The sequence below is a fragment of the Thamnophis elegans genome, chromosome 15 (assembly GCF_009769535.1).
Source record: "Thamnophis elegans isolate rThaEle1 chromosome 15, rThaEle1.pri, whole genome shotgun sequence".
NCBI lineage: Eukaryota > Metazoa > Chordata > Lepidosauria > Squamata > Colubridae > Thamnophis > Thamnophis elegans.
Genome location: NC_045555.1, coordinates 46,655,222 through 46,667,678, shown reverse-complemented (window position 1 = coordinate 46,667,678; position 12,457 = coordinate 46,655,222). Strand labels below are relative to the sequence as shown.

The 12,457-nt window shown below is 38.8% G+C and overlaps 1 protein-coding gene across 1 annotated transcript in view; it reads right to left on the bottom strand.

The window, feature by feature from the left end:
• The window catches only part of IDE (insulin degrading enzyme), a 59,411-nt gene that overhangs the window by 41,945 nt on the left and 5,009 nt on the right, over positions 1 to 12,457 (bottom strand). The window contains 3 exon segments of the mRNA XM_032231992.1: positions 690 to 859; positions 2,491 to 2,698; positions 3,564 to 3,748. Of these exon segments, the coding sequence (XP_032087883.1) occupies positions 690 to 859; positions 2,491 to 2,698; positions 3,564 to 3,748 (563 nt within the window).

Genomic DNA, 12,457 nt, shown 5'->3' with positions numbered 1-12,457 from the left:
GATGGAAGGCTGAGTCAACCTTGAGCCGGTGAGATTTGAACCGCTGAACTGCAGATAGCAGTCAGCTGAAGTGGCCTGCAGTACTGCACCATAACCACTGCGCCACCTCGGCTCTTTTAATATGAAGAATGGCTGCAGGAATTAGGTATGACTAGTTTAGAGAAAAGAACGACTAAGGGTGGTACGACAGCAGTATTCCAGTATTTTAGGAGCTGCCACAAAGAAGAGGGGGTTAACTTATTTTCCAGCACCAGAAGGCAAAACAAGAAAAAATGGATGGAAACTAATCAAGGAGAGAAGCAATCTGGAATTAAGGAGGAACTTCCAAACAGGGAGGACAATTAACCTGTGGAACAGAAGTTGCCTTCAGAAGTTGTGGATTCTTCACCTCTGGAGGTTTTAAGAAAAGACTGGACAGCCACTTGGCTGAAATGGTATAGGGTCTACTGTTTGAGAAGGCAGTTGAACTAGAAGACCTCCAAGTTCCAACTCTAGTCTGACAGGTCAGTTCTATTGCTGAATCAAAAAAAAAATGTAATTACCATAATTCTAAAGGCTGCATCATCAATAAGATTCTACAACATATGCCATATATTTTTATTTGCATGAAAACTGAAAGTTTAGAAACATGAGGAGTCATATCATCATAGTGAAATAGACCAAATAATTAAAATTGCTTTCTTAATTACCTGTGCCAAATTTGCTAAATGGATGATTAGGATTTCCAGTAGCCTTTTCGAGCTGAAATAGTCTCCATGAATCATTCATTAAATTCTTCTCATGCTCAGAATCAACAGCATTTACTTCTCTATCTTTGCAGCTTTCATCAAAGAGAGGGCACAAGAAAAATTGGGCAAACCTATACAAAGGAAATCCCATATTTTCCAAATTAATGTACTGAAACACAACATTTTTAAAGTTTAAAATAACGTATATATATATGGAAGTATACATTATGGCTTTAGATTTACGTTCAGGATGGATAACTTCAGTTCATCCTTGATTTTTACCTGTGCTTATGTTTCTGTTAAGCTGGACCACTGCAGCTGGAAATCTCAGAATGACACCCCCCCCCCAAGTAATTGCTCCATTGTAATTCACTTTGTGGAACACAAATTATTATCAATTTAAGAATTTAAGTGAGGTTAGAATGGGATGGGCATTTGCAACCCTCATGGAGCATGACAGCATACATTCAATGACCTGGGTGGCATACAAAATTGGCCTGCGTGAAAGATATCCCCAGCTATGCCACCATGAAAAGACTGTTCTTTTGTGTGCACCAGCAAGTTCCTTCTTTCACAAAAGAAGGTTCTGGCTGTTGCCCAAAAGAACCCAGCCCATGCGCAAAAGGGGACCTGGCTGGCACACAAAAGGAAGTCTTGGCATATGCAGCACACACCCATCCACCTGTAGCTCTCATCTGACAATCTTTGGGACATTTCCATAGCACTTTCTCCATACAAACCCAGTAGAGACAGGAATGTGGTCAAAAAATGTAAAAGGTAAAGGTTCCCCTCACACATACATGCTAGTCATTCCCAACTCTAGGGGGCAGTGCTCATCTCCATTTCAAAGTCAAAGAGCCAGCGCTGTCTGAAGACGTCTCCGTGATCATGTGGCTGGCATGACTAAATGCCAAAGGCGCATGGAATGCTGTTACCTTCTCATTAAAGGTGGCCCCTATTTTTCTACTTGCATTTTTACATACTTTTGAACTGCTAGGTTGGCAGGAGCTGGGACAAGTAATGGGAGCTCACTCTGTTATGCAGCGCTAGGGATTTGAACCACCAAACTGCTGATCTTTCTGATCAACAAACTCAGTCTTTTAGCCACTGTGTCCACCACATCAGAAATTTTGCTCTCATATAATTTTAATGTTATTTAATGTTATTTCAAAAGCAGAAATAATCCAATCTCCTTAGAGACTGTCCTTTTATTAGATTAACTGAATTTGCACAAACTGTGGAGTTTTAAAAAAATTTCACTATGCAACTTGGTAAAGAAAGCAAAAAGGATGAAGCAGATTATGGAGTAATCTATTATGTATTAGATTACCTAGTAAAATGTAACGATAGATTTCATACATGCAAAGTTGAATTTAGCAACTGCCGATTAGTTTCATATTAATAGCTTCCCAAAGCTTGTTATGAAGAAGAAAATCAAACATTTCTAAGTTTTCAGATTTAAAAACATAAATCCCTGTTGTCAGAATCAAAGTACTTTCTATCCTCTTGGGAGACGCATAAAATCTGACCAGTTGAAAAACCAGAAATCAACAACTGAAATATATATAATAGCAAACCTGGGATTATTTGGGGTTGGGTTTATCTAACAAAAGTCAATAAAAATTAAACTGGACAGGGCTTCCAATTTCATCTGGCCTAATAAAGATTATGATAGAAGTACAGAGAACCTCAAGTAGAACGTTTATTCCCAGTAAAAATCACACAGTGGTTAACAATATACTTGCTGAATAATTATGCTTACCTATCAAGAGCACCTTCTAAGTGTTCATGTGAAACATCAAAATAATAGTTGGTGTGTTCTCCACTGGTAAAAGCATTTGAACTCCCTCCATGTTCACTCAGAAATTGGCTGTACTCATTTTCTTTTGGGAATTTTTTAGTTCCCAAAAATAACATATGTTCACAAAAATGGCTTAATCCAGGAATATTAATGGGATCAGATAACGATCCTTGTGGAGAGAAAAAATATATAACAAGTCACTATAAATATTTAAGTTTTATTGAAGAAATACTGCCAAATTTTTACAATTAGACTGATTTTTTTTAAAAACAGGAGAGTTGTAATTAAATCAATGTGGTGTAAGAAATTTTATTTATTTCAAAAAAGATCAACATATGAAATGAATTAAGTAGATTTATTTACTCTATTGCTAAGTCATGCTAGATATATGAGCTACTACACAATTTCTTCAGACTACTCTCCCATGTGAATCGTCACTGAAGTCACAGTAATATATACTATTAAGAAATCAAAGGTGTAGATATTATGCAAACATTTGAAACTGCAAAGGAAAAAGAAATGTTAACTAAATGGCATGAAAGTCAATCAAGACTTTATTTTACATAAAAATAAAAGGAAAATATTTAGAAAAGTTGCTATTAGCTTAATGGGTTATTTCATTGTCTGCAAGCTTTTTGAAAAATATCCGCAAAATTCTATACCACAGTAAACACAATTAGAAGTTGCTGGATCTACTACTATTACATTACCATTTCTATTATTACCATTTTACTTTGTTCTTATTTACTTTTTTATTTTATTAATATTATTTCCTATCTTTTTTATCTAATTTCTTACTGGTCCTTTGCTACCTATAAGTTTATAAAATAACATGAAAATCTTTAGGCTGTGCCCAGGAAACATACAAATCTGACTAAATCAATTCTAATTTGAACCACTGACTCTTGGGGGAAAATATTAGTGAAATTTCCAAGCAAACTTATAATTCTACTTAAGTCAGGTAAATAAAAGATTTTATAAGACTTTTGTTTCTCGTACAATATAAAACCAAAACAAAATATTTGATTAAATACCTATGTGCACATCAAGTGTAGCTGAAGATTTGTCAGTAGTGGGATCACTGATAAGCACTGCTTTGATGCCATTTGCCAGTTCTAATCCACGATATTCTCGTTTATCTTCAGGTGATTTGATAATTTCATTTGTTATTCTTTTGATAGCAAGATCATTCATTTTGTAGTATATTTCTTGCGAAAGCCTAAAGAAAACAGGAAGGATATCAGGAAAAATTGAATTCAAATAATTTAAGATAATATTACAAATGTAACAATATAAGCAGTGTTCTGCGACATCAGACCCTGGCCTAACCCTGGCCAAATTCAGCAGTCTGTTCTTACAAGAGTTAACCAATTGCACAAAAAAGTCCACTAATCTCCCAAGAGATGGCCTTCAGAGGCATTCATGCTATCACCACAGGCTTATAGCATTGATCCCTATTATTTCTATTTATGAGGTCCAGTCCTTTTTGAAGCCAGCCGAGCTAGTAGCCAGCACTGCAAACTCTGATAAATACATTACAATAACTTCCAAATACAGTTTTAGAGGATTAATAATATGTTTATTATATAAACTTTCTGTAGAGATGTCTCACAAGATTCTTGTTTTGTTCTGAAAGATACTGACATAGCTAGTTTCCCTAAGGTACCTATGTTACTAACCAGGATAATGTCAGATTACATGGTTGAAAAATAGATTGAAGATCCATAGTTTTAGATTTTAATTCTATACAATTGCTGTTTCTGGAAATGGATTGTTATGACGTACTACATTGAATGATGATGACATAGCACATGTAAAACTGATACCATGGCAACTTTTAAGATCTACACATTGGGGAATATCTGAAAGCTATGAAGAACCTCCACAAAGGCAGCCAGGGGAAAAAAATGTGTTTTTTTGAAAGAAAAGTCATTGAGAATTCAGAGCTTGCTGTGCTCTTAGTGAATGAAGTAAATGACGTGCTGATAGGAAATAATGGCTCTGTGTATCCTACTGGTATTATGGCAACCTTTATTATTATTGCAGTTCTTTAATTCTATAGCAATCTGACTCCCTTCTCAGTTTGATCCTTTCTCATATCAGACTACCATACTGGCTGGCATAAAATGTCATTGTAAATTATTTACTAGACAAATTAGGAGAAAGAATTTTGCTTTGTTGTTTGATTCATTATGTAGCCAAAATGCACGCATGCACACATACATACATACATACATACATAGTTTTAATTGTATTCAGATTATCAAAACATGAAGTACAAGTGAAAATAAAGATAATAGGGAAGAAGGGAGGGAAAAAGGGGGAAACCAGAATGTGAGGTGAAGGGGAAAAAAGAAAAAAGTGTTAACTTCCATCTTCTTTCAGTGCAGTAGAATAAGGATAATAACATTATAGCCTCAGCATTTTACTTTGTAAACCAGTAGCCCTTGTTTAAAGCTGCCTTAGAGTGAAGGAGCACTATTCTGGTGCCCTTGAAAAATGGAGGAAAATCGTTTCATTTAATCATATTCAACATTAATGTATTATAGTTATTGGCCTAAAGAGGAGTCTTGCATCGCAGCATTACTGGAGTAGCCAGCCATGCAGTGGTGGGTTGCAGGCGGTACGCCCCGTTACGGGCATACCGGAGCCTGCCCAGAGCACCGGACACCGTTCCAGTACTGTTCTCCGGAGGGCCAACCCGCCCGCCCTCCTTTCCTGTCCTTAAACTCTTAGGAGCTTCCGTGCACGGCGCATACAGCACCTGCGCGATGCTCCGCCGAGCAGCTGGAGCATCACGGAGGCTTGCGGGGGCGTCGCTGGACGTTAAGACGCAGTGTATGTGCATGCACCGCACACATTCATGTGGAGGACGCCGGGGCCTGTTACAACCGTACTGGAACCCACCACTGCAGTCATGATATGTGTGATTCAAAATATAGGATAGCCATCACAACCCACTATTATTTATTTATTCATTTATTAATAGGGAAACAGAGTCTTTTATTTGTCCTTATGTTTGCTGATAGAGGAGTAAAAGAAGTTGCTATAAACAAAAGGAACAAAAAACATACAAATGGCTGTAACATAGCCAATCACTTGAAAAAAAAACCAGCAGAAAAGTATTTGTTTAAAAAATGAAATCCATGGCTTTGTCCAAGGTAAGGTATCCTATAGCTATAGACAATCCATCAAATATTGTTTTAAAAGAATGAATGGCTTCTGAATGCTGACATTCTCCAGTCTGGCAAGAGAATCTGCTGATGGGATACATATGGGATCTTTCAACCTGTATGTAAACCCCATTTTTTAATTAAAACAAGTCTTCAATTAACATAACATAGGAGAGTTGCATACTTTGTAAGCAGAAGTTAAACTGCTGATGTGTGAAAAATTCCTGAAGTTGACAAAAAGAAATACAATGCCTTTTGAAGCCCATAAAAATAATTATCTTGACTTAAATGGAAACTAAAGCTTGGGAGCATTTCATTAGTCACAATTTTATCAAATTGGAGTTCTTCCTCTAAATATCAGTTCTTCTACTACAAATTACCAGCTCATCTTGGGAAATGATTTTTCTGAAGTTGAATACTGAATGGTATATTTCCCAAAATGACAATTAAATTTGTGCTTTGTCGGTCAATAAAAAATATTTATTTTCTCATTACTTAAAAGTAGCTGATCTCACGTGCATATCTATCTGCTGAAATTACTAAATTTAATGTCAACTTTCTAGTATTACTTATAGCAATTTACCACATGCTCCCTAAAGAGGTTATTTTTGGACCCAATGATTTTTTATAACTATCATGCAGTCTCCAACTTTCTCTTTCTGGGTAAGATTGCTGAGAAGGTGATCAATTGGATAGCCCTGGAGGGAACAGATTAGGTTAGGTTAGGTTTTAGGCTGAGATTTAGTACTAGGGAAGTTTTGATCATTGTTCCAAATGATCTGAGCCAGAGAAGGGATGGGGGTGATGCATTTATCCTAGTGTTCTTTGATCTTTTAACAGTTTTCCACATCATTGACCATTATATCCTTCTGAGACAGTTCTGTGGGTTTGGGGGGGGGGGTATGTTTTACAGTGGTTCTCTCCCTTTCTTGAAATCTGGTTCTACTCATATTGGTTGGGGGCGGGGGAGATCATTTCCCAAGCCTCCGTTGTATGTTTTTAACATCTGTATGAAATTGTTAGGTGATATCACCTGCATGTTGGGGCTTTGTGTTATCAATATGCCCAGGACTTTGATGAGGACGACTGAAGCCCTCTTAGATTGCCTGCACTCTTTTTTGTTCTTTGATTTTATCATTTTCACCATCTTTACCTTTCTTTATTTTTGTTTTTGTTTTTAATGTTTTAAACAATTTCTAAATCACCCAAAGTCACTGAGAGACAGACAGCATATTAATCCTACCCATGATTTTTCCAAACTAAGACTCAATCTTATTTCCTTTGGGGCTCCAAAATAAACACTATTTCAGGGAAATCAGTCCAGCTGGGCACCCTGCCCCCCCGGTGCGCACATGAGGGGACCGTTTCCGGCAGCAGCTGCAGCCCACTGGTCCCTTGTTCAGCACACTCTGGGCTGCGCAGAGAGGAAGGGATGAAGCGAAAGGCAGGCAATCCTGATGCGCAGAGGAAAAGGCAGGCGATTCTGATGTGCCGTGTGGGCTGAAGGCAAGCTGAGAGAGGTAACGAGCCTCCCATAGCTGCCCGCTGCCACTCGGCTTTCCCACAGCCCATGCAGAGTGACAGGATTGCCTGCCTCCCCCCCCCCCCCCGCCTCAACTCACCTGTGCTGCGCGAGCTATGGCTGATGCCAGACACCATCAGTCCATGCATGTGTGTTGCCTCCTATGCTGGCTATGACCACCCCCCTTCACTGGGGCTTATTTTGGGGTAAGACCTATATTAGGCTGACGCATGTAAATTCAGCTAGGGCTTATTTTTGAGGTAGGTTGGGAAAACACGGTACTAATATTAAATGGTGGAAACATCATTAAATCAATTAATACCTAGGCAATCCCTGTTATTCAATATGCAGCACAAATAACTGATTGGACCCACATGGAACTTGGTAACTTGGATTGGAAGATAAGAAAACAAATGACAACTCACTATGCTTTGCACCTAAAAAGTTATATTGATAGACTGTATTTGCTAAAGGCAGAAGAGAGCAGAGGACTTAATTTGTTTTAATAAAAAATGCATTTTTTTCCTACAAAATCATAATTACCTCTCTGCTTCCATGAGTTCATAACAAGAAACAGATTTACCTGCATATCAGTGGTATTGAAAGAAATTTGCTTTTATCAATTAAAACCTACTCTAATTTGAGGGAAACAGTCTTCCGAGCAGATATAAAAGCTACACTAGAGAATACCTTTATATTTCCTGGTGGTTTCACTATTTAGTACTGTTAGGCAACAATGAATCAGTTGGCACTGGAAGTATTTATGAGGAGACACACTGTGGAGCTGGTAACTTCAATTGTTTCCCATCTAACATTTAAAAGACATATGGCCCTCTGCAACCACTTCACACCTAAGGAAGAATCAAATGAGAAGTAGTTATAGCCATGATTATTATCCAAAGAGCAAGTGAGTCTATATCACCAAGTTATTCCTAAGCAATGAATAGAAATATTCCTGTCACAAACATTTATCTAAGCAAGTTGTTTATATTACTACAAAATATGTTTTGCGATATAATAAAGCACAATCAGATATATGCTTAATAAACAACAATGCTTGTATGGAGTTTGGTCAAAGTAGCATTCTGAATGCATTATTAAGGTTGACTGGCATGCAAGAAGCAATTTTCACAGAACATAGGAGAAATTAAATAGGACAATACAAATGCAATAAGCTAGAAAATCGGGACAAAGTCCAGCTGCAAAAGAAAACAAAAAAGTGATGCGGTGGTTTCAGTGAGAGAGCGTACACAAGGAAAAATGCATTACGCTTCACTTTGAAAATATGTGTTCACTGCTTTCATCTACAATGCAACAATGCAGAGATGGTCATTCACAAAGTCCACAATTCTCTGGCAATGGCTTTATGGGGGAATATAAAGCAGGATAATTTATTAGGTGTAGCAGGGTTGGCTCCCACAATGAAGGCTTCAAAATTGCTATGTGCATCCCTTCTCTTTGACAGCTGCTTAGATTTCAATGGGGGGGGGGGAAGAATCCATGCGTTTTTCCTCCCTCTACATGGATTTCCCCTCCCATTGGAAACGAGGAGGCTGTCAAAAAGAAGAGGTAGCTGGAACGAGATCCAGTGCGGTCCCTGGCCCTCCCTCGGAAGATCCATGCGGAGAGAGGAAAAAAACATGGATTTCCCCCGCCCCCCTGTTGGAAACAAGGTGGCTGTCAAAGAGAAGGGGGCGCGCACCACGTGGGCTTGTCCAACAGCCGAAGAAGGAACAGGAGGCAAGGATTTGGCTGTTGGACAAGCCCACATGGCGTGCGCTCCCTTCTCTCTCGCCCTCCATCACAGGAGCCAGGAAAGGCAGCGAGCGCCTGCGCAATCTTGCCCGGTGCCTTTGGTGCCTGAAGCCCACAGGGGCAGGACCAAAGATTCGGCACCCAGAGTCAGGGCGTGGGGGAAGCCAAGTCCCATTGATCTTGGCTGGCCCAAGCACCAGCAGCTTTGCCTGCAGCGCCAGGGCAGATGATGGCCGCCTCCCCAGCGCAGTCCCCACCCACTCGCTAGAGAAAGGCAAAGCCCCAGGAGAGGAAGGGCGATCGGTTGTGCTGGATGCGCAGCACCGAGGCAGGGAAGAAGATCAAGAGATGTGGAGCCACAGACTCCCCCCATTCTCCCGCCCCACAGTTTGCCTCCTTGAGTGGGACCAGGGGGCATGCGGGATGAGTGGAATTTGTGACCAACTTCAAAGTAAATGAGGCTGTTTGTAACTAATTGGGATATAGAGGGATGCAAGGGAACCTGGAGATAATCTAGTCCAACCCCTTCCCAAGGCAGGAGTCCTTACACTTCCTTCTCTTTGAGAGCTGTCAGTGGCAGACATGAGGGAAATGTGTGTGTGTTTGTTTTTGTGTGCATGTGTGTGTGAAAGAAAGAGAGAAAGAGAAAGAAGAAAGAAAGAAAGAAAAAGAAAGAAAGAAAGAAAGAAAAAGATGGAACGAGAAAGAAAGTTGGAGAGAGAGACAAGAAAGAAGGAAGGAACGAAAAGTAAGAAAGTGGGGGAGATACAAGGAAGGAAGGAAGAATGAAAGAGAAAGAGAAAGGAAGGTAGGAAGGAAGGAAGAGGGGGAGAGAGAGAGAGACAAGGAAGGAAGGAAAGAAGGAAGGAAAGAAAGGAAGGCATAAAGAAAGTTGGAGAGAGAGACACAAGAAGGAAGGAAGGAAAAGTAAGTGGGGGAGAGAGACTCAAGAAAGAAGCAAGAAAAAGAGGAAGAGAAAGAAAAGAAAGAAAGAAAGAGGGAGAGAGAGAGACAAGAAAGAAAGGAAGGAAGGAAAAGAAAGGAAGAGGGAGAGAGACATACAAGAAAGAAGGAAGAAAGGAAGGAAGGTTGAAAGAAAGACAAAGAAAGAAAAAGAAAGAGAACTTATGATCACAATTGAGGCCAAAATGTTGGTTGCTAAGCCATTCCCACCCAGTCACATGACTGCCAAGCCACTCCCACCTAGTCACATGACCGCCAAGATACTCCCACAAAACAGGCCACACCTACAGAATAGGTTCTAAAAAAATTGAAATCCACCACTGGTGAGCATATATGGTTAATAATTGTTAATAAACCCCAGTGGCTAACCCAAAAGTTATACTATATTCTTAGGGTGTGGTGTGAGTCAGAAATCACATAAAACCATAATGTAGTTTATCTTAAGAACGTTATATGAACACAGACGTTATGATTAATTGTTTAAGCTCTGATCACAAAACATACCCTAACTGAACTGAAGTCTCCCAAGGGTGGAGATGGGAAACTAAAACTCATCAACTGGAAGTACAGCAACTCCCAATGTCACTCATCACTAGTCACCCTGACAGTTACTGCTGGCTATTAGTTCAGAATAGCTGGAGGGTGAAAAGGTATTCCATTCTTATATACACTCTTTGAGTAAATTTCATCCATCATAAATAACATGATTAATATTATCCTGATGATACGCATTAAAATAATCTAATTTTGCCTGAATGTGTTGCATATTTAACAAGTGAATTTAACCTTGTGTTAAATCCCATAGTTTCACCAAAACGGGCAATAGCAATCCTATCAAGCTACTATCCTGTATCATTGGTATTGTCCCCCACATAATGTTGAAATACAATTATGCAAAGGGGTTCATCAGCAGGATGCTCTCCAAAACAGAATAGGTCTAAGTGTGATATGGCAGAAGTTGGCAAAACGAAGTTCCAGTTAAAAAATGGGAAAGATCCATTTCAAGATTGCAAGAAAAACATTCCCGGGGGGGGGGGGGAATACTTCCCTACGGAAACAATTAAGCAACAGCTTTGACTACACCCACACTGTATCATTCTAAGGATAGGATAGGAGATGTACCTTCTCCTGTCACAGAACCTAAAGGGGTGCTGCTATTAAGGAATGGGAAAGAATTTTGCATTCTTTTTTCTGCTCTGTTGTTTCATGACCTTGTGTTCTATATTTTCTGTAATAATCACAATCCTTCCCCTCCAAGAAAATATCATGGACCCAGATTTTACTCTTCAAATACATTTCTTATTTACAGTATACTTTCTTTATTTTATTTTTTATACTTTCCTTACATTTTCTGTAGTTTGATATTAAGATTCCAACTACTTCTCCTTAATTTATAATTTTTCTGTTTTATTAATTGCATTAGAGCCCAATTAATTTAACATTTCAATGTCAGAGGATGAAAAAATGTTCTCTCTAATGGGGATGCTGTTTATAATTGCCCTTCCTGTAGGATTTCAACCACTTATTTCATAGCATTTTTTCTTCCTAGTGCTTTTCCCGCAAGTACAGAGTCTGCTTTTTTATTTATCAATAATTTAGCACACAAAGTCCACAACTGAGAAAGTGAGATACTATGTTTAGGCCTTCCTTATGGCCATCTAGTCAAAAAGTAGGCCCTAAATCAGGGATAGCCAATCTTTTGGCTTGTCTGAGCAAAATAAGTGAAGAGAAATTATCTTGGTCTGCATATAACATATATAACACAGTTAATATATATCAATCACAGAATAAAATTAAGATGACAAACTTGTGGGCCGAATTACTAGCTTTTGAGGGTCACATGCAGCCTGTGGATCATGGGTTAGAGATACGTGTCCCAAATAGAAAGTGGTCAGTGGCCTATAATAATTTTTTGTGTCAATACAAACATATATCAGATTTTCCAATTCTGTCCCTAAACCATTGGCAAAAATCCTACCAACCTCTTTTCCAAACCTACTCATACTTTGACAGTGTCTAAACAACAATGAACAACTTCAAACATTTCTTACGTGACACCCCTTCAGACAGTCCAAGGTGTCCACATGTTCAGTTCATTTGCTCACCTAGGCTGAATAAAACTAGCTCCCTAGTTTCAATCACTACGAATAGTATTGTTAAAACAATTTCAAGTAGTACTAACATTTTCACCTCCAAATTCAACACCTGAATTTTCATATTATCAAAATATTAAGTTGAGCAAGTATTTGTCATTAGGTTGTCTCACAATATTCCAACACCTATCAGGATTCTGACTGCCTGACCAAGAAAAGACATTTGAAGCATCCAAATGATTCTGCATATGCCAAAAAACAAAGGACAGCCTAGTGATATTTTGCAGGAGTGATTAACTTATGGCCTACCAAATATTAAAGACAATTCTGAGCATTTCTCAATATCAACAATGCTGTCCAGAACTCCTGAGGATTTTAACTCAAATATCTAGATCGGAGCCTTCCTATACCTCCTGGTCAAT